The 22764-nt window shown below is 37.6% G+C and overlaps 1 protein-coding gene across 1 annotated transcript in view; it reads left to right on the forward strand.

Moving 5' to 3' along the window:
- Window positions 1-22510, forward strand: part of KCNC2 (potassium voltage-gated channel subfamily C member 2) — a 149492-nt gene extending 126982 nt beyond the window's left edge. The window contains exons 3-5 of the mRNA XM_067559925.1: window positions 13753-14680; window positions 17605-17772; window positions 22080-22510. Coding sequence (XP_067416026.1) covers window positions 13753-14680; window positions 17605-17772; window positions 22080-22216 — 1233 coding nt within the window. The 3' untranslated portion in view covers window positions 22217-22510. The remainder of the gene's footprint in view (window positions 1-13752; window positions 14681-17604; window positions 17773-22079) is intronic.
- The last annotated feature ends 254 nt before the right edge of the window (window positions 22511-22764 follow it).

Consider the following 22764-nt stretch of genomic DNA (forward strand, 5'->3'; position numbering starts at 1 on the left):
CTTACTGCGCACTAACTCTATGTATAGGCAAGTCCTAACTTTTATAATCAACAGGAAGTCACTGAGGCTCTGAATTCCTGGAAAGATGGAGCAGGTAAGGAGAGGATTAGGGGGAAGTGTCAAAAATCAGTATAAGCAAATTTAGAAAACTAAAACTCTTCCATCCTGGGTAATACAGGGTTTGTATGAGGCATCATCCCTAAAAAATTAAGTCTATGACAAAATTTAGTGGCTGTGTGCAGAGTTAAATGTTTATATCTTTCTTCTGCCATTAGGTGTGTATGTGGTCCTAGATGTGATGGATGTCGTCAGATCCTTGTCTGGATCACTGAATTTGTTTTGTCCTAGGGCTCAGGTGAGAGGATTTGAGAATGTTGGCCCGCTGCTGTATCCCATCCCACATTTAAACAAAAATTACCACATCTTGTGCAAATATTAAAATAGGCAAAAATTATCTTATTGTCAGCGTTTGTGTAAATAAACCTTGATTGCTTAAAGCAAACGCAAAAGAGGGTGTAACCAGGCAGGAAAAAGGTAATTTCCAAATTAGAGAATATTTGCAAGAATATTTATTTATTTATTCATATGCAATATTTGGCTAGCTGCACTGCTTACAAAACTACTGTATGCTTTGAGGGTTCAATTCTGCAAGGGGTGGGCAGAGTGCTCTTGGAAGGAAGTGTTGAGTGTGTGTTGATGAGTGCCCTCTGTTCTCACTGAATTAAGGAACACACAGCAGTTTTTAGGAGTTCTGCAGGACTGGATTAGAAATACGCACATCCTATCTGTGTAAAGCAAGAATATTGGTTTTATTATCAAGCAAACATTAAAGATTTGTTTTTTTAAGAAACTCCTTCTCCACCCCCTAATTTCACTATAAAGCTACCAAGGCAGGTAAGGAAGATTGTCCTTTTAAAAATTATTTTCATTCTAGATGCTTAGTTTTACTGCCAGATTTATGTATATTCAAATACATACATTCAAATAATGAGTAACTGAATATATTTCTTTGGAAAGAGACTTTTATTTTCTTTTAAGTCAGCACTAAGCTTTCACTAAAGAATATTAAATATTGTATTTCCAAGGGTTTATTAAATATTCAGCAGCTTGTTTTTTTGTAGTCAGTGCACCAAAGGTAAATCTTGTAAGTCTTGCAATTGACTAAAATGAACTAATTGAATCTTAAGATCTTCCATTGAATTCTCCTGTAAGAAAGTATAAATTACACGGGTATGGGGAGGAGGGGGTTTGGTGGAGGAAGTGATGGGAGCCAGTCTTTCAGTAATTTATACTCAGACAAATGTAGAATCTTTTCTGGGAGGATACTGAAGAGTTGGCAACCATTTTATCCAGCATTAAACAATCAAACAAATAGGAAAGCTGATCAGAGTTAACAGTAATTTAGGGCCTCATCCAATGCCCGTTGAATTGACTTGGTCCAACCCATCCTTGAAAAGCAAATAGTCGGAAGAAGTAGAGTTGTGAGTTGTGAGTAGAGTATGGGATTGAGAATCAGGAGTTTGAGGTTCAATTTTCTCATACTAACTTACTATGTGACCTTGGCCAAATCACTTAGGCCCAATTTTTTTAAAGTGGCCACTAATTTTAAGTGTCCAAGCAGAGCACTTAGGATCTGATTTGTCACTTGAAGACAATTGGAGTTGCAGGTTCACAGCACATCTCAAAATCAGACCCTAGATGTCTCAAGTTGGTTAAAAAAATTAGTGGTTTGTTTTGAAAATGTTTTAAACTCTATGAGCATCAATTCCCTATCTTCAAAGTGGGAATAATAACAATTACCTGCCTCCACTGAGGTCTTCACTGTGTAGTTTAGCACTTTCAACATGTGAAGTGACATATAAATGTTAAATATTTTTACTATTAAAGATCCTTGCATGGAAGTGCGAAGAATTATTGTTGTTTTGAATAAAGTGACTGGCTCTGCAAAAGTCCTAAATTTGTGTTCTATTTTCCAGCTTTGACTTGCAGATTTTTCAGCTCAGAATTGCATGTTTTATGAGCGGGATATGTGAATGTATTTTAAATTGGTATTTAAGGGAAATAATTTTTGGATTGCTATAGGATCTTTCTCACTTGAAACTATCATTAACATAGGGTACATCATTGTGAATCACACATTTATAATAAAGCATTGCTCCTCAGTAGGACTTTTTATTTAAATATGTCAAAGTACTTCGTAAGTGATAACTAAATAAACCACAGAACAACTCTTCTGAGGCAGGTAAGAGTTAGCAATCACCCACCACTGAAATGTAGCTCCAGTTTAATAGCATAGCAACACACAACAATTTAGGTCAGGAACGAGTGAATATTGTGTTAGTTTGAAACTGCAGAGGACTTTAAGTGTAATGTTATTACATAATTTGGAATTAGACTGGGGCAACACAGTTAAAACCTCTTTCTTAGGAGCAGTGCCATGAGAATTGCTGATTGAAAGTTTGCTATTGAACAATTTTTGATGGAAAATGCCTTCTTGACCAAAGTGAAAGTGCTCATAAAAATTTGCATTTTGTTAGAAAATTTTCATTTTTTAACCAAAAAAAAGTTAAAACAAAAAAATTCAAAATATTTTGAAAACTATTTTGTTTCAGTAGAAATGCCTTTCTTGCACACATTTTCTCTCACTTTTAAAAGCCTTTATCCCCCAGTAGAAAATAATGTGTTGTTTTTGTCCCCCATTGAAACAAATAGGGGGAAAGAAATGAGAGAGAGAATGTGTTTTAATATTTTCCAAAACCCTGCTTTGAAAAATTTTGTCAAGCTTCCCCCAAAACATCTAGAATCATTTTTAAAACTTGAAAAAAAAATTATCTTTTTTTTAAGGCATATACTTATCTTTTTTCAACAAGTTCTAGCCATGAGATTTTACAGATCATGGGCCAGATCCCATGAGTAAAAAAATTGAAGTCAATGGAGCTGTGCTGATTTACAAAAGAGCATTTTGTCCTACAAGTGGTCAGGATCTCCGCTGCATAGATCCTCCTGAAGCATACTGCCTCCCTAACATGTGTTCCTTGGATTTTGGCCCACTCAATCTTGGTTTAGAAGTGAGCTATGTTAAGAATCAAGAATGAAATACCACTATAATTTTTTTTGCAGGCTGGGCTATAGGTTGATTTGTTGATCTCATCAACTACAGAAAAATGGACTAGAAACCTATGCTAACTTCATCTGAATTCTGATGCTTAACTATACGTACAAACAGAAGTGAGTGTTTCATTTTAAAGGCTCATTGCCTTCAGAATGAGAGCAGATGGAAGTAGATAAAGCAGCAACATCACACTTGATAAGCAGGGCCCCCACATGGGGGGGGGGGGGGCCAGAGAGGAGAAAGGGTACATTTTACCACAGCCTGGAGGCCCTGGGGAGCCCGGCCCAGAATGCAACCTCCATTACCATGAGGAAGATTTTTTCATGGCTCATGAAATTTTATGTATGGAATGAGGGATTGTGATATTGTGTGGGAGGGGGCCCATGTTACAAGTTTGTACTGGCCCCCAAAAATTATGCTTGAGCCCTGTTAATAAGTAACAGGAGAGAAAAAAGAGAGTGTGAGAATATTCTATATTTTCTAAACCAATCCCCTCATAAATGTTGTGAAAAGATGGGTAGACTCTGTTTCAGTATGTAGCCTCAGCTTACTTAGTACTTTGTTGAAGAAAAAATGTTAAATAAAATATTTAAACAAAGATTTTTTTAGTGGGAATATGTTCTTTCATGCTATAAACATAATTTTCACTTGCTGTTAAGTGGCTACCAGAAGATTTATTATTATTACAATAGCACTTATAACATTTACAGGTCCCAACTACAGTTGGGGTCCCCTTGCACTAGGTGCAGTACAAACAGAGTAAATGATTCCCTACCTCCAAGAGCTTACAGTTTAATTAAGAAAAGATGCAACACATTGGCATAGCAAACAATCAGGAGTGGGGGAGGTGACAGGGGTACTGAAATCAAGTTCTCCATTGCCCAGTGACTCAGAGAATGGCATGTGTGTGTGTATAACTCTGGAATTTATGCTAATCTAAATGCGGGTTGCAAGGTTGTCTATATATCTGTCACTAAAACTAGAGACATATCACAGCTATGTCCTATCCTCCTTTGCTGTGTACTCTAGGTGATGCTCACACTGTGGGTAGCAGAACAGGATACTCAGCCTTTTTAGAAGGTGATTGAATGCATCTTCTTGCATTTCCTGCTGTAGGAGGACTGTAGCTTCATTGTGAAAACTGAAAGTACTACCTCAACAGCTATCCCAGTCTCTGGACAAACACACATACATACTGTGTGGCCCACATTGTAGCCTCATGACCCAAGCCATGTTTTCCTGGGCATAGACTAGCTGGTATTTCTGGCATCCATTAGAATTTCCAAGGGTTTATTAGTGAAAAATAGTCTCTGAGGTAAACATGATCCAGAGATGTTCAAGCTGCTAAAAAACAGGAAGGCTGTGGAAAAATTACAAGCTCCTTCAGTATTTTGACAGTGATTGTCACACTGGGGCCTTTCAGTGTGAACCTAATACAAATTACAATAATAAATAGCATGCAATAGAATTTTGCCTGTTACTAAACCCCCTTGGTGTCTGGCATTTTTTTTTTTAATTAAGAGTCTCTATTCTTGAGCTGAAGAAGATACTCTTACTGAAACATGGTACTTTAGCAGGTGCTAATTATTTGCTAATATGATTATTAGGGATGCTGATCATTTCTGAATGCTAATTTGATCCTTATTTTGTCATTGGGTTTCTGTTTCTGAGTTCTTAACAAGTTCACTTTGGTCTAGGCTGGAAATAACTTATTGTTCTTGTGTTTTAAGAAAAAATATTGCACACAGTTGCAGTGTGTATAACACACAGAAGTGGAGTTCCTAAAATAGGGGTGCCCAAATTTTGTCCACTGGAGGCCCATAAAATATAGCAGAGTTGGTTAAAGATTAGGCTAGCCAAAGGCAGAGTTGCAGAACTCCGTGGATCAAGCTTTTGGCCACCATTGGCTTAATTAGCGACAGAGCCCATGTCAGCATTACAGAGGAAGTGTGTTAGCAGTTGATGAGGTGAGTTCACTTGAAGTGTGCCCTATATCTCTGGTCATCCTGGCAAGTTTGTGTTATTTGCATCACCACACATGACTAAGGGGGTTTGTGTGTGGACATAGGTTGAGTTAAGAAGAACAACTGAGCTATAACTCGTAACTTTGTACTTAAGACAAGGATAGAGAGCCTGTCTGATAAGAATCAGAAAGGATGCATAGGATTGTTGTGTCTTAGTTTTCAATTAAAATAGTTGATCAGTATCCATGTTGGTTTATTAAGGTAAAGCCTCTTTGTAGATTTTCAGGTTCAGAGTGTTTGGTAATTGAAGGTTTGGTGTAATAATACAATTTAACTGATTGGGGAAAGAGAGGCAATAATCATACACGGGCTGCAAGTCTCTGATATAAATTAATACAATGAATTGAATATAATTGCCAGCTCACATTACAAAATTAAACTAGTTTTCTAGAGTTAAATTGATTTTGCCTATTAGTCATGCATACAGCATTTTCTGAGCAGTAAAAAATAGCTTTTCAGATTAGAGAAGAAAGAGCATGTAGTATTGCACCAGTACAAATCAGATCTTATTTCACATACAGAGCAATTTGAAATCAATGATTGATCTATTACATGCACAAAATTGGGTTACAATGATGTTAAGGTCTGGCTTAAACTAATAGAACTGAGAGATTCCAAGTTAAGGCTGCCACTCTCCTTAATTTACCCTATTGTACTTAAATTCTTCAAAGAGTTTCTAGCAGTTTGTGATCTAATATACTGTTGACACAGCTTCACGTGTCTGTACCACTGGGACCCAGGACCTAAGTTTCCCTTTCTAGTAGACTGGCAACAGAGAACAATTAGTCGTTGCTTTGCCAAACATATGGTGTTTTTGTATGTGCTGGACTTCTTTCCACACTTTATTAGGTGCTCACCTTTTTTGTTTGTGAGAATTAACGTCAGGTGATGGATCAATAGATTAAACAAACAATATCTTGTGTGATTTATAAGCAATATTTAGACAGTGATAAAACATTAAGTTTATTTACAAAAATAACTAATAAAAATGAAGAACGTGCCTGAGAAGATTTAATATAAGTTTTGAAGTTTTTATAACATCCTTTCCCTTACCAGGTAAGAAATAAGAGTTTATTTCTTGATAGTAAAGTTAAAAGCCAAAAGAGAGAAAACATGAAGAATCACTTCAATGTAGTCATTTTGTCATACATCTTTCTGGACACCATACAATCCCTAATCACAAAGAGCTAGATTTTCAAAGGTATTTAAGCACCTAAAGCTGCAGGTACCTAGTAAGATTTTCAAAAGCACCTGAGAGTTAGTGCCCAAGCCTGCCTAGGTGTTCTTGAAAATCCCAGTAGGCACATGACTGCATCTTTATTGAAAATCTGGTCCCAAGACTTGGCTTCTCCAGCTTCCAAGAGTCTGTGCTACACTGATAGCAGTTGTAAAATGTTCTTTCTGGAGGAAATCCAGACTTCCTTCAAGTGTCCGCACCCAAGACTAACAAACAAATTGCCAACATGGTTTAGACACTGATTCAGAAAAGCACATAAGCACATTCCATATTCAATGCACTATGGAATCACTTTTGAAGTTCTAATATACCACTGAAATATTATAAAAAAAACCAACCAACCCAACAAAATCCCCAGCCACTTTCAACTACAATAGGGAAGTCTCTCTTTTCCAAAAGTACATTTTCATTCTACCAATTGCACTGGATATGAGGATGACCCATTTATCTCTCCCTCTAGCTGCTTGCCTCAAAGTTAGTTTTCACAGGCTCCCACCCAGGGAAGCTCTGCTTTTTTCAGTGCTTAAGTATAATGGTGTGAGAGAATCACAGATCAAGAGGTGCCAAACATTTAAGTCCTTAACAATCCTAGGTGTGTGTTATGGAATCTGACAAAGATATTTAACAGTATTTTATCTATTCCTTTATCTCCAGTAGTTTGTTAGTGTTTTGATTTCCATTTGAGGCATTTGCCCAGGTTGTCCTGGATTTGTAATTTTTATACAGGATTCCTTGTACATGGTTGCTAAAGGTGAGAGTACTTCTATAAGAGGGGGTTTGTGTAATGGCTGAAAGAGGATTGTGGATTTTATACTGATTATCTTTTACTTTGTGCCCTTTGGATAACAGCAAGATCATTAGAGGTCTGCAATGTGAAGTAACTAAAATGAAATGTCAAAAATGTGTCTAATGCAAGAGAGACAAATATTTATAGTTTTAAATTGTTATCAACTACAAAATTTCCACGTATTCTACCTATCAACTTACACATATTGTCTCCATCACTATCATACCAGAGTACCTCCCAAATATTTAAATAGAAATAATAACAATCTCTCTCTCGTTCTTCCTTATCAGCCTGTAAGAGAAATATCTTGCTAAGTTTATAAATTTACTGTCAGTACAGAGAGCAGAGAACTGGGGTGATATGTTATTAAACTGATAGAGCACTGCATTTTGTATCAGCTGGAGCTTTTTCAGGGTACGTGGCTTCTTTCATAGATACAATGAGCTGAAATAATCAAGCCAAGAGGTCAGAATGGATGGATCACCATGACTAGCTCTGTGTCTGTTAGAATGGGAAAAAGCCCAGTCATCTGGCCAGTCACAGTTGGAAATGAGTGTCTTTTACCGCTGTGGCTATTTAGCATCCACTAACACTGAGGAGACCAAAAGACTTGAAGATACAGGCTGGCAACAGAATGAGGGCAATGCCATTGACAGTGGGGAATGTTATACAAGAGCCAAGTACTTCAAAGAGTTTTCCTTTGCCTACCAGGATCATCTCAGCCTTGCCTGGGTTAATCTTTCGCCAGCTGTTCTGCATCCGATGGATGATTTCAGCGAGGCATTAAGAAAAGTGGGTTTGGATTCTAGTTACATTTAATGTAAAGGAGATGAAAAGCTGAGTGTCAGCCATATATTAATGCCCCTTCAACCTGTGTTGTCTCACCAGCTCTCTCATGGATTTAATCTAAAATTGAAAAATACAGAGAAGATTGAGCATGTGGGTCTCTGCAGATGAGGACTTTGGACGTTGCTCATACAGATCCTCTGAGTTCAATCTGAGAAGGAGGACCCAAAGTATTTCTCTGTAGCCTCTTGGAGGGGACACAGAAGTATTTGGTGACAAGTGCTGCAGAGAGGCTGCAGAGTATGGATTTCATTCCTTTTCTGTGGATAGGAGGACATTGTTTACCAAGCAACAAGTGGTATCTCTGATGTCATTGGTGATCCCTCAGCATTCAAGTCTTCCAATAAAATGATAGCTGGTTATCACTGGTGGATCCACAGGTGACTAATGAGACATATCTGCGATCCACAGACCTTGTCACAGTTGGGGTAGACATTTCCCAGTGAAAGGTGAGGATCTGGATTATTAAATCAGGCTGTGGTATGTTCTTTCCTCCTTTCTCATTCTCCATTTCCTGTTGTTTGTTGGATCTCAAAATACTGATATCGTTGCCACAAAGTTCTTTTCTATATTGGTCGATCAAAGGCTTGGGTTTCCCATGAGTTTATATTAATATTGCACTTCATGTTGGCTTTGAGGTTGTCTTTGAAACCCTTTTTTTTGCCCACCCTTTGACCGTTAGCGATGACTCAGTTGTGAGACCATTACCTGCTTCAGGAGTTGAAATTCTGGCATTTGAAGAGCATGACCAACCTAACGGAATTGGTGGAAGGTGACCATAGCTTTAATACTGGAGGTTTTGGCTTGGGACAGAACACTGATGTTGGTGCATTGGTCATCCCACTTGATTTGGAAGATCTTTTGGAGGCACTGTTGATGGTATCTTTCAAGAACCTTGAGGTATCTATTGTATGTGACCCAGGTTTCTGCACCATAGAAAAGAGCAGGAATAACAATGGCCTTGTACACGAGAAGTTTGGTTTGATTCTTGATCTCATGATCTTCAAAGACACATTTTCTTAAGTGTCCAAAAGCTGCACTAGTGCATTGAAGGCTTTATTGAATTTCCTTGTCAATGTCAGATTTCTGCAACAGATTGGTGCTGAGGTAAAGGAAATGCTTGATGTTCTTCTTTATTTCTCTGAATTAAAGGAGCAGCATCCTGGTGATTAGGAGCCTGTTGGTGAAGTATTTTAGTTTTCCTGGTGTTAAGTGTGAGGCCTAGTTGGTTGTAGCCCTTAGAGAACGTGTTGATTATTTTTTGAAGATCTTCTGAGTGGGTGCATAGGGCACAGGCATCTGTATATTGGAGATCAATGACTGATTTAGTGATAGTCTATGTCTTGGATTTAAGGCGATTGAGGTTGAAAATCTTGCTGTCTGTTCTTTGTTGGATGTCAAGTCCAGAGAGGAACTTATCAACAATGAGAAGGAGGAGGATAACAAGAAAGATGGAGAAAAGGGTTGGAGCAATGACACAGCCTTGCTTGACTCCTGTCTTGACTAGGAAGGGGTCCATTTGGATCCATTGCTGATGACTGTCACAGACATATTTTCATGGAGGAGTCAGAGGACAGTAACAAATTTTGATGGGCATCCAAATTTAAGGAGTATTCTCTACAGAGCCTCATGATTGATTGAGTTGAATGGTTTTGTGAGGTTGATGAAGGCCATATATAGAGATTGATGTTGCTTGCGGCACTTTTCCTGAAATAGGTGGGCAGTGAAGATCATGTCAACAGTACATTGAGATGGTCTTAATCCACATTGCGATTCTGGAAGACATCTTTCCCTGCTTGGTGTTTCCTGCCCCGCTCCCTACCATGGGCCATCTGAGGCCACACAAATCTTTGAACCACCACCTTCCCTGGGCCGCAAGGTTCACAGAGAGTGCTTGGTATCTGGCACTGAGGTGAGGGAAATGGTTCCAATCCCTCTGGGACATCCCCTCCTGCCGCCGCTTCCAGCCTTCAGGGAGGCAGGTCACGAACGACAGCACACGGAGTCAGTTTTGGATTTAAATATCTTGAGTAACTTTGTATAATCTGCAAATTTTGCCATTGCACTATTCATCCCCTTTTTCAGATAATTTATAATATGTTGAACAGCACAGTCCCAGAACAGATCCTTAGGGGACCCTGCTATTTATCGCTTTCCATTGTGAAAACTGGCCATCTATTTCTACCCTTTATATCCTGTCTATTAATGAGTTACTGATCCATGGGAGAAACTTCCCTCTTATCCCATGACTCCTTAATTTGTTTAAAAGCCTTTGGGGCGGGACCTTGTCAAAGGTTTTCTGAAAGTCCGAGTATTCTATATTAATTGGATCATCCTTGTCCACATGCTTGTTGACTCCCTCAAACAATTCTAATAGATTGGTGAGGCATGATTTACCTTTACAAAAGCCATGTTAATTCTTCCCCAACATAATGTGTTTATTTTCGTGTCTGATAATTGTGTTCTTTACTATAGTTTCAACCAGTTTTGCCTGATACTTAAGTTAGGGTTACCAGCCTATAATTGCCAGGATCTCCTCTGGAGCCTTTTACAAAAATTGATGTTATATTAGCTATTGGTATTTATATTAGCTATCATCTGTTACAGATTTAAGTGATTTAAGTGATAGGTCACATATCACAGTTAGCAGTTCTGTAATTTAATATTTGAGTTTCTTCAGAACTCTTGGGTGAAAAGTATCTGGTCCTGGTGACTTACTACTGTTTAATTTATCAGTTTGTTCTAAAACCTCCTCTACTGAAACCTCAATCTGGGACAGTTTCTCAGATTTGTCACTTAAAAAGAATGGCTCAAGTGTGGGGATCTGCCTCACATCCTCTGCAGTGAAGACTGATGCAAAGAATTCATTTAGCTTCTCTGAAACAGCTTTGTCTTCCTTGAGTGCTCCTTTAACATCTTGATCATCCAGTGGCCCTATTGATTGATTGGCAGGCTTCCTGCTTCTGATGTTCTTAAAAAATGTTTTGTTGTCAGTTTTTGTCTTTAGGTAGTTGTCTTCAAATTCTTTCTTGGATTGCCTTCTTATACTTTTATTCTTGACTTTCCAGAGTTTATGCTTCTTTTTATTTTACTCAGTTGGGTTTGACTTCCAATTTTTAAAGATTTTTTTTGTCTCTTTCTGCTTCTTTTATTCAATTTTTTAGACATGGTGACATATTTTTTGTTCTTCTTACTTTTTTTAAAATGTAGGGCATACATTTAGTTTGAGCCTTTATTTTGTTGTTTTTAAATATTCTCCATACAGTTTGTAGGTCTTTAGCCCTCGTAACTGTTCCTTTTAATTTCCATTTAACTAGTTTTCACGTTTTTGTGTAATTCTTCTTTTGAAGTTAAATGCTTCTGTGGTAGGTTTCTTTGGCATGTTTTCCTCTACAAGGATGTTAAATTTAATTACATTATGGTCATTTTTATTGAGTGATTAGATGTGACCTGTCTCCCTTCAGTCCAGTGTGGGGTCCCACACTTCTCTTCAGGGGTGGCCAAGTAGCATATTCTCCCCGGGTTAAAGTTGAAGTTATATCTGTCTTTGGTAGTCTTTTTTTATGCTGCCCTTTTTGGTCTCCTATATTAAGCATTTAATAAAATGTTTATATATGATTTATCATGACTTTCCTACAGTCAACACTCACTCTCCCTTTTCTATCCCTCTTTATCCCCTCTCTCTTTTCTCTGCATTTTGGTTCTAAAGATTCCCCCTCTGAGTTTGTAAAGCCCATGTCAGAGTTAGAATTTAAATGAGACAGCCAGCTTGAGCAGCTGTTCTTGCTAATGTTCTGTGAAAATCTGTGTAGAAATGTCAGGGAATGAACACTGCATATCTGGGGATAGGAGTTGGCCCAGTGCATTGGAATTTACATGATCATCAAAGATAAGCTGTAACCACAAAATTAGGCATGCTTCAGAACAGAAGGTAAATTGATTTTTTCTTCTGACAGTTATAAACTACTTGAAGATTAATTCGTCATCTACTCACTCCTCTTTTTGTTTTAGAGCAGATAGCAAGCATAATTTCTCTTTAAAAATAATATTGTGTCCTGGGCATTTGAAAGAATGGAAATATACACTTTTAAAAATGTAACCTACGAAATATTAGACAACAATACCCTACTTTAAAAGAATGTTAAGGTTACAAAGTCAAACACTCACGGGTTAGGAAATGTCAGAGTTAAGGCTGCCTGGGCAATTAATTTGCCCCTCTTGTGCACATGGATACCATGTTTAATTACATGATATTTTTTCCACAGGACCACTCCCACTAATTTCCCAGGTCTTCATGTGATCTCAGTCTCTTTCCCATTCCCATGCCTCAATCCGCTTTTCCAGTTTCCCTACCTTGCTCCCAGTCCCCATCTCCTTGCCTAGCCAATCCCAATATCCCCCATACCTCAGCTTCCAATCCTAGTTTCCCCTCCAAGCTTCTTCTTCCAATCTACTCCTTCAGTCCCCTTTCCCCTATTGCCTTCACTATATTCAAGTCAGGGTGTTTTCTCCTCCACATGGCTAGGAGCCAGAAGAGGGGGATATTGAGAATACAGGAGAGACAGCTTCTCTTCTCTCAGTTTTTAGTGCCTGGTACTACAGTGGCACAAAGAGTCCAGGAGGAACAATTACAGGAAAAGTTCTGCTCAGGCATTGCAGCCTCAGGCTAGAGCATACTCAGTACAAATGGAATCTTTGGAGAATTCAGCTGCTGAACACTAAGAAATCTTTATTGAGCCTGTGAAAACTGATATTTTTAGAGGCTTATAAGTTGGTCAAATTTGGGCAGTTTTTCACAGGAACAGCAAAAGTAACATCCCTGCCACCAGGGTGATTCTCTTGCCAAATTTTAAGTCTCTCTTCCAAAGAATGGAGGTGCTAGAGGTTTTCAGTGAAAAGATTGTATGGATTTTTGTAACATGGGTGCAAAAGAACATATTTTCCCCTAACCTCGTGTTTAGAAATGACTGAAACATTTTTGCTGAAGCTTTCCAAAAATATTCAGTCCAAGGCAGATAATCAGCATGGCAAATTTCAGCCTGAATGGTTAAAATTTGACAAAGTTATAAACCACTGAAAATAGATTCTTACAATGGGACGTATTAGGTAAACGTAACTATCAGCTCTGTGTATAACATATCAGAAAAAATTGTCTAATGGATGACCTGCATCTATGAATTGATGAAAATCCAAATGAAAACCAGCTGTTTACATGCAATTGTTTTTTTTGTACAAGAAATGCTGATGATTTATTCAGAGGATATAGCCAATATTCTTAGCAGCATATATGAATTTCATGAACCACAGTCTCAAACCCTATTAGGATCAGCTCAAACTGTCATACCTCTCTGGGAGACTGAGAACTGTGGTGGTGGAAGTATCTTTTACATTATCCTTTGAAAAGTGGAGTCCTTCCTGATTATTGTGGACATCAAAAATCCAATGTCACTTTTTGCATGAATCATGGTTTACCCTGGTGCCCTTGGTGAACAGTTCCCCTGCCACCTTTTTGTTCATCATGCAGTGTGAAGATTGGCTGACACTCTCCACCTCAGGGATTGCTTCAGTTTAATGTTTTATGTGTATTAGTCTGTGAATCACTTTGGGAGCCTTTGTGATGAATTGCGCTATCGAGGGTAAAAGTACAAAGTAAAATATATGATTGCTGATGAGGATGAGGATGATTACTTATTAATGTAAAATACTTCATGATTCTGATTTCCTTTTTGTCTCCTTTTCTTTGCAGTTCATTGCTTTTGCCTCTCTATTCTTCATCTTAGTTTCAATCACAACCTTTTGCTTGGAAACCCATGAGGCTTTCAATACTATTATAAACAAAACCGAACATGTTGTTAATGGCACAGAGGCGGTTCTACATTATGAAATTGAGACAGATCCTGCTCTGACATACGTGGAAGGAGTCTGTGTGGTGTGGTTTACATTTGAATTTTTAGTCCGTGTTGTTTTTTCTCCCAATAAACTTGAATTCATCAAAAACCTCTTGAATATCATTGACTTTGTGGCCATCCTGCCCTTTTACCTAGAGGTAGGCCTGAGTGGGCTCTCCTCCAAAGCTGCTAAGGATGTGCTTGGTTTCCTCAGGGTGGTGAGGTTTGTGAGAATCCTGCGAATCTTCAAGCTCACCCGGCACTTTGTAGGCCTCAGAGTGCTGGGCCACACACTCCGAGCTAGCACCAATGAGTTTTTGCTGCTGATAATATTCCTGGCACTAGGTGTCTTGATATTTGCCACCATGATCTACTATGCTGAGCGAGTAGGGGCCCAGCCCAATGACCCATCAGCTAGTGAGCACACACAATTCAAAAATATCCCCATCGGTTTCTGGTGGGCTGTGGTCACCATGACCACCCTTGGGTATGGGGACATGTATCCTCGGACTTGGTCAGGCATGTTAGTGGGTGCTCTGTGTGCTCTCGCTGGGGTGCTAACCATAGCCATGCCCGTGCCTGTCATTGTCAACAATTTTGGAATGTACTACTCCTTGGCAATGGCGAAGCAGAAACTTCCAAGAAAGAGGAAGAAGCACATCCCTCCTGCTCCTCAGGCGAGCTCCCCTACCTTTTGCAAGACAGACTTGAATATGGCCTGCAATAGCACACAGGGAGATGTCTGCCTGGGAAAAGACAACCGGCTGATGGAACACAACAGATCAGGTAGGACGCAATCTCAAATGCATGTCCGCTAAATACCTTATAGACCAGTATGTTTGGTAGGTGTCAGCATTAAATCTTTCTGCAACTAGAAGATGTAGTTCCTTTCCCCCTCCTCTCACTCCAGTGTTTGCGTGTGTCAGTCTTGTAGATGGCAAAGTAGTTACGACATTCCCAGGTCTGTGCTAGCTGGTCTATACAGTTTGCTTGCTATGTTGTGAGTGCTTTTTCTGCTGATGACATCAACCATTTATTTTGCCTGTTGTTTGTTTCATTGTACTGATGTTTTTTTGTTTTTCTGCATGATTGTGACTATATGAAGAGCTACTGTATTCCACACCGTTGACCTCATGCTGTTCTGCTTGGTGTTTGTCTCTTGTATCAGCTTTGCCTATGGCACATAGTGGCATATTATGTAAGATGCAATACAAGAAGAAATCATTTAAAAGAACAGGTGCTTTATATTGTAAAGGCCAGCACTCAATGGAAAAAGTATATAGAAAATTGCCTTCTGGATTTCAGATTTCTTTCCATTCATAATTCCCATTCCCTGGCTAGAAGTACTTCTCACATCTGTGTAAGATGAGACATCACATTTTTTTTTTACTGTAATTCTGATAATAATAGATAGTAAGTTGAAGTAAAGCTTCTTGGGAAAAATTGAAAATGGAAATCGTCAGCAACACTCTAGATGTCATTTCCCAGCACATATTGAATACCTTCAGAGATTAAAGAACAGAGTTAATTATCTTTTAATTTAATTACTATAGATTTGCAGTCATAATAGGCCCGGTCAGAAAGCAACAAATTCCTTTTTGCACAAAATTTAGAGCCCTAACCACTGGGTTTTAGAGTTTCTCTCTCCTTCCCTCTCTCCCTCCCCAGTTGGAGCTGTTCCACTTTGTACAAATAATTAAATATGCATTGGGAAAAAGAGAGAGAGCCTGTAGCTTGGTGGTTAAAGCACTCTCATGGCATGTGGGTAACCCAGCTTCAAGTCCCTGATCCAAATCAGGCACAGCAGGGAGTTGAACCTAGGTGAGTGCCCTAATTACCAGGCTATTGAATATTCTGGGGTTGGGCTTTCTCCAGAAATTCCATCTGGACCTGAAAAACCTTCCAGAGGAAAGTTTAGTTGAAACCGACAAGTTTCTGAAAAAGTTTAGTTTTCAATGAATCACCATTTCTGACAGAAAAAAACATATTATAAAAAAATTCCCGACCAGCTGTAGTAACAAGGCATTTTTTTTCAAAGCTGTTAACTCTTGTGTTACAAAGCTTCTATATAAATCATTAGGCTCCTTTTCTAAAGCCAATAAGTAAAAATAATGCAAAAAACCATGCATTTCAGTGTTGCAGTAGCTGGACTTTCTTCTTTCGAGAGAAGAAGCCAGAAATTGTGACTTTGAAAAGTGCCTTAATTCTATTCTGATGCTGTACAACTGCTTTGTGCTTAGGTTAAAAGAAAATCAATTAAAGAGTGAGTTCTCTGAGAGAATTCTTTACCAAGGGTAACATAGATTATTTTTTAAATTCTAAAGATATCAAAACAGGGAGAAAAACTTAAACTGATTGTGCACCGTGGGTGGAATATAGTTAGTTTTTCAGTGTTTGACTGATATGCATTCTCAGACAGTATCTTCAAAGTGTTAAAGACAACAGCTTTTCTGTGTCATCAAGTCCTGCTATAGGCATTCCAGAAGGGAGGAGGCTCTGTGTGCTCAGAGCAAATAGATAGTTCTAGTGAGTCTGCAGATTTATTTACAAGGTGTTATAATCCTTGAGGTTAGAGAAAAAAACACATGCAATCTTAAAGTGATCTACTTCTGTTTTTTACTCTCTGATAGCACCCTATTTGTGCTCCATATTTTAACTTTATTTCTTGTATAGTTATTGGGACTGCTGTGCATAATTCAGGGTAGAATATTGCCATTTGTGGCCCCAGTTCAGGAAAGCACTTAAGCATGTGCTTACACTTACCCGGAAATCTACATCCGGATGTCTACACTTACCCGGCCGCAGTTGACGGGAGTTACGCAAGCTACCCAGAGTAGCTTGCATAACTCCATTGACTTGATAACTTCCTTTTAGCATGCCATCTCCACTGCACTGCACCTTTTGAGGAGGTGGTTTAATTGAATCGACTTCCGAATCGATTGAGCGGGTCTTCACTTCCGCTCAATCGATCTGGAATGATTGATCTGACGGTGGCAGATTCGTTGCCATCAGTGTGTACATACCCAGGGATGGTTTCTTGAATTGGGTCCTGAAATACTACATACCGATTTTTAAAAAAAGGGTCTTTGGGAAAACAAAAGTGGGTGATGCAGAGATTCTATTGCATGCCAAATTTAACCACACTGACTAAGGACCAGATTTAGCCCTCTGATACATATGATTAAATGTAACTCCCATTTAAATCAATGTTAATTGTGTATTTGAGGGCAGGGTGTGGCCCTAAATATTTATCATTTAATTTCTATATAGAAAGTTTTTTAAAAATTATTCTACAGAAAAATGATCAATATGATTTAATTTTTAATAAAGAAAATAACTGAAGAGGTGAACACAATATTAAAGCAATTGAGACGGACTGCTGGTGGAAAGATTACAGTCTATAAAGGACATAATTCAGTAGATGGCATTTTATTTCATGTTAAGCTAGCCGAACACTAGGTGAGATCTAAAATAGGGCTGGGATATTCAAATGTTGATTTTTCTTGAATAAAACATTTATTTTTGCCCTTTTGCTGCATTTTGTAGTGACTAATGATGAACTGCAATCTTTTTTTTTTATTCTTATCATGACATTATTACTGTTTTTTGTACTTGAGTGATGGGAATATCCGGCATTCAACATAAGCTCTTTGTGATGTCTCATTTCCTCATTCATTATTGTCTGTAAATGGGCATGGTGCTTTAACCAGTGTTATCAGGCGAAGACAGTGCAGGAAGTGAACAGCCACTCTCGCCTGGGGAAAGGCACCCACCAATCAGACGCTCTAGTACCAGAGACAAAAACAGAAGAGGGGGAACATGTTTTCTACTGACAGCAGGTGATTACACGTGTGCTACTGATGGAGGGATCAGGAAAGGTATGGATTTCTTTCATTAGATCATAAAAAGTCACTCAGCACTGTACTTCTGAAAAGCAAGTTTCAAGTAAAATAAGATGTGAACAACTGCTCTATAGAAAAGATTGTATTCAGTTCAATGTGTTTGTTTCTTCTTTCTTTCAGTTTATCCTTTCCTTTTCTTGCCCTTCCTTTTAGAAAAAATACTTTATCTTCCTCATTCCCCTCCCCAAAAATGTGTTGTGGTATATCTGACAGTCATTCTTCTTGTGTCTTCATTTGTCTGTACGCTTCAGAAAAACTTCAGTTTAGATCTTTCTCATTAAATCACTCATGTGCTTCTTTAAAAATCCCCTAAATCCTCATAAAAGACAAATTAATTATCCAATAACAATACTTTGCATTTTATACTTTCTTAAAAAGAGAGCTACGTTAATGCCATTAACCAAGGGGTTGACAAATTGAAGAAGCCCAAAGGTTTTTGTATTGAGCATTGCAAAACCTGTTAAATAGGGTTCTACCCAGTCATTTTTTTTGAGGTATTTGAACTGAAAGCCAAGTTTATGATGCCCCAAGGCAGTTTATCAGTACAACAGTATCATTAAATGCTGGAAGGCTATTCAGAAATGGAATGGTTTGCACCAGCCAGAACTGTGGTGCAATGCAGTTAGGGTTTGATCCTGTAGGGTGCTAAACGCCTCCTATAAGAAACTGAACACACTCAAGTCTGATTGCTCAGCATTTTGTAGGCTCTTGGATGAAATTTTCAAAAGTGTGCAGCATTGGCCTATCTCTACTTCCACTGACTTCAGAGGGAGCAGAGTCTGGCTAGTGGTGATCACTGCTGAAAATCTTGCCCTTAGACTGTATTCCAAAACTCGTAGAAGTCAATGGGATTCTTTCGATTGACTTCAGTAGGAACTGGATTGGGCCTTTAGTGAATTGCAACTATGTGATGGTTTTCAATAACTAAATAGCATGCAAATCCCTGAACTGTTATGTGCTACTGCTATCAGAATTCACCACCTGTATGTTCGCAACTGCAGCTGATTAAAAAAAAAAAAAAGATTTTTGAAACTTAGACAAATTTTTTTGCTGAAAGTTTCCTACCAGCTTTTTCCACAACAGACAGGTCTGTCCCAACTTCTTGTTTCATCTAACCAACTGAAGAAAAGGGTTTAGTTCTAATTTCTGTTGGTCATTCTACTAACCACAATGGGACATTTCTTTAAAAAATCTAAAGCCTGAAATCTATATGCAGAAATGTAAATAGTTTGCAAAGCTGCATTTCTGTGCATACCTACTATTTCAGAATAATATGATTATCCATTAATGCATGATAATAACATGGGCGATTGCAGTAATATCATATGCAAATATAAGTGCTCAGTTGTATATATTTTTTCTGCTCACAGATCCTAGGCCTTTGCAATTGAGAATTAGAAGCTGTAATGTCTACTAGATATTTATAATTCTTCAAGAAATTCCTATTTAGAGTCCAGTCTGGTTAGGTGCTGAAGAACCCTTGCAAAGTACTCATTTCCCTTAAGTCCTAATTACCCTGCACCTGGGAAGATCAGGTGTGTAATTTCAATTTCACATTTCAACATAACATGAGGTGAGGCTGGTTATTGTTAACTTGGTATAAATGGTAACTAGAACAGGTGAGAAAACCAGACTATTCTACACAATACATTTCTAATGAAAATTCTTTATTCAAAATTTTTCAGCTGAAAAATTTGGGGTTTTCTGTGGGAAGTTTCAAAAATTGTTTTGTTATAACTTAAAATGTTATTTTCTTTCCATTTTTTTAAAACAAAAAAATGTGAAAAAGAAACAACATTTTAAATTGAACTAAATGAAAATGTTCATTTAATTTCAAAATGCAGATTTGAAATAAAAATGTTTTGAAAATTTCACCAGAAAATCTGAATCGTGTTATTGAAATGTTGACATTTTCTCATGGAAAATATTTGGTTCCAATGTAGTAATAATCTTTGGTGGAAATATTTTCTGTCTGAAAAATGTTGACCTTCTCTAGCCATAAATGTAACTATAAGCAAAATACTTTGGCCATCGGCCCTGAAGTTTATTCAATATAGAATTGATTTGTTACTTCATAATCTGAAAACATCCTCAAGATATCATCAAAATAATTTGAATGTTTCAGTTTAATTCACACATCGTCTCATTGTTTTGCATTTTTTTATTTTGAGTTTCAATGCTCTTTCCTTTCATTGCAGACTCCCACTGACTTCAATGGATTTGGAACAAACCCTTACCCTGCTTTCATCCACCCTATCAATTTTGTTTTTAACTCTTCAGATCTCATTCTTTTTGTCATTAGTATCTTTGCCTTCCCCCACCTATTAGCTCTTCTTTGCTTTTGTCATTAAAAAAATGGAAAGAAAACATAAATAAAATTATCATTCTAATCTGAATAAATAACATCACCTAATGTCTTTTGAACCTCTCCACCTTGTCATATTGCCAAGAGTATGTTTCCAAAGGAATTGGATAAATATGGATTTAAAATAGAATTTTTTCTCAAGGTTAGCTCTTTCTAATCTGTGCAAATACCAATATAAGTGCTGAAAATAAATTGTAAATGAACTGGAAGTTTCTGAAGCATCACAATCCAACCTGCCCTTACAATCTGGAGATAACACTGCACAATGTATTAGCAGTTTTTGGGTTATAGATTTGTTTTTAGCAAATGTTCTCAGAACAGCAGTCAAGACATTTTGAGAATGGGAGAACCATGTTAATTATTATTTTTATTATATATTATTTGTTTGTGTCCCAGTGTGGTTCAAAATGTGCTAGGCCCTGCATGAACATAAAAGAAGGCACAGTTTCTGCCTTAAAGAACATGTATTTTGGAGAGACACTAACACATAAAACCAGATTTCCATAAAATTGCTAATCACCTGTTCTCAATTATGATATAAATTTAAATGATCAGTTGAGAGAATACCACCAAAATTGTCCAATGTAGAAGATGAACAAGTAACTGCTCATCTGTATTTTCATGTATACATTTAATTTTCTTCATCAAGAATCTAATGATTTCACTGCATGTACCTTACAGTTAAATGCCGCAATCTTGCAAACACTTAGATATGTGCTTAGCTTTAAGCCGATAAGTAGCTTCATTGAGGTCAATGTGCTTTCAGTTAACATGCACATAAGTATTTGCAGGTTTAAGGCTCACATCTTTTAGTATAAGACAAAATTTGAAGTAGAATGTGGGAGGAATCACCCTGAAGTGTTTGTATTTTGTGGTATTCTTCTGGATGCTATCCATAAGTGTTTCTGTACAAACCAATGGGATTAACTCATTGCTTTATGGGTAGAATTATTTAGGTTTTATTGTGTAACATTAGTAATGTGGACTCCCTCTATTTGAACTCTAAGACAGTGAGACAATGATGAGTAATGTTTTTCTGGTGCTTTAAAAGCACAGCCTCTACTAAGTTCAGACAAATCTATATGCAGCAGAAAGTGTGTAGGTTGAGCTGACAGTACATGTGAACAGAAATATTTGCAAGTGTAATATTCCATCCAAATTGTATGAGTTTTTTGATGTTATTATCCCATTTTATAATTAATTTTTCATCACTTCAGGCTCATGAGCAGTCATGTTGTGCTTTTCGTTAGAATCTGTTAAATAAGGACTGCAAATATTGTGTTTTAACTTTGCAAATCAGAAAGAAATTGCAAATTTTCAAATTCAGCTATCTTATTATACTTTAATATTAGATATAAAGTCTGAGCCTTAACGTTTCTGGAGATAGAGCTTCTTTACAAAAATGTCATTTCATCCTCTATATGAATAACTATTAAATTACTTTATATAGTTTTCTGCATTTTTAAGGAAAATCTGCTCATTTTAGGAATTGGTTTTAACACAGATTATATATCTTTCTAACACTTTTTTTACAATCTATTGTTCTTTTAAAGACCTTGAGTATATTTACCCAGATGACACAATCTACAACAATCACTGAATAGTACTCTATGAAAGGTTAAAAAATTACTTGTTTCGCACTCAGTGGACCCCTGCTAAATCCAATGGAGTTGTACTGAGAAATAGGTCTAAAAGTATGTAACACATATGATTTGTGATGGCTTTGTTTAATTTCATTGGAAAGGACAGTACGTTAAGATCCCCTTTTTCATCTTGTAATTGTCTCAGCATTGAGCTCTTTGCAGGCAAAGTCCCTTTGAACCCAAAATAGCACATTTGATTACATTGCATTGTATTGTTTGTCTTTGTCTATTTTCTGGTTGAATTCAACTGATGTCTGTGCATTTTCTCATAAAAGGATACGAAAAATCCCGAAGCTTAAACAACATAGCTGGCTTGGCAGGCAATGCTCTGAGACTGTCTCCAGTAACATCACCCTACAGCTCACCTTGTCCTCTAAGACGCTCTCGATCTCCCATCCCATCTATCTTGTAAACCAGATGGCATCAATCGACTACATAGAATTAATTCAAATACTGTTTACCACATAATGGAAATAAATGTAGCATTAACTGTAGGCTCCATACATACAGTATAAATCCTGCATGATATAAGTGTCAATAGTAAGAAATGCCACTTGGGTAGCTGAAGATTCTTATCTTGGCTTTTAAGATTGTCTAAAGTAGTGCTTCTCCTTTTATCTACTATATTGTCCAACTTTACCATGGCAATAAAAGGACAGCTAGTAGACTCCAGTGGCCAGTATAGTTAATAAATAAGTGTATTTTCAGGGAGATATATCTAAAACAATGTGCTTCCAAATGATAATCAATCACTTCATTGGACCTTCATTTCTTGTGACTCTAACCCATTCTGAAGATGTCTGGAATCTTGTCTTTGTTGCGCCAAATGTGGCTTGGGTCTGATCATTTGCATGGACCATCCTGTCTCCATCTCCTGACAGCAGTGTTGCAGATTACTGGGACCACAGATGGCTCTGGATGTGTGTTCTTGCATTGTACCATCCTGCTGAAATGAAAGCA

Source organism: Emydura macquarii, unplaced genomic scaffold (genome assembly GCF_026122565.2).
Source record: "Emydura macquarii macquarii isolate MOO-44397 ecotype Brisbane River unplaced genomic scaffold, CSIRO-AGI_Emac_v2 contig_2205, whole genome shotgun sequence".
Classification (NCBI taxonomy): Eukaryota; Metazoa; Chordata; order Testudines; family Chelidae; genus Emydura; species Emydura macquarii.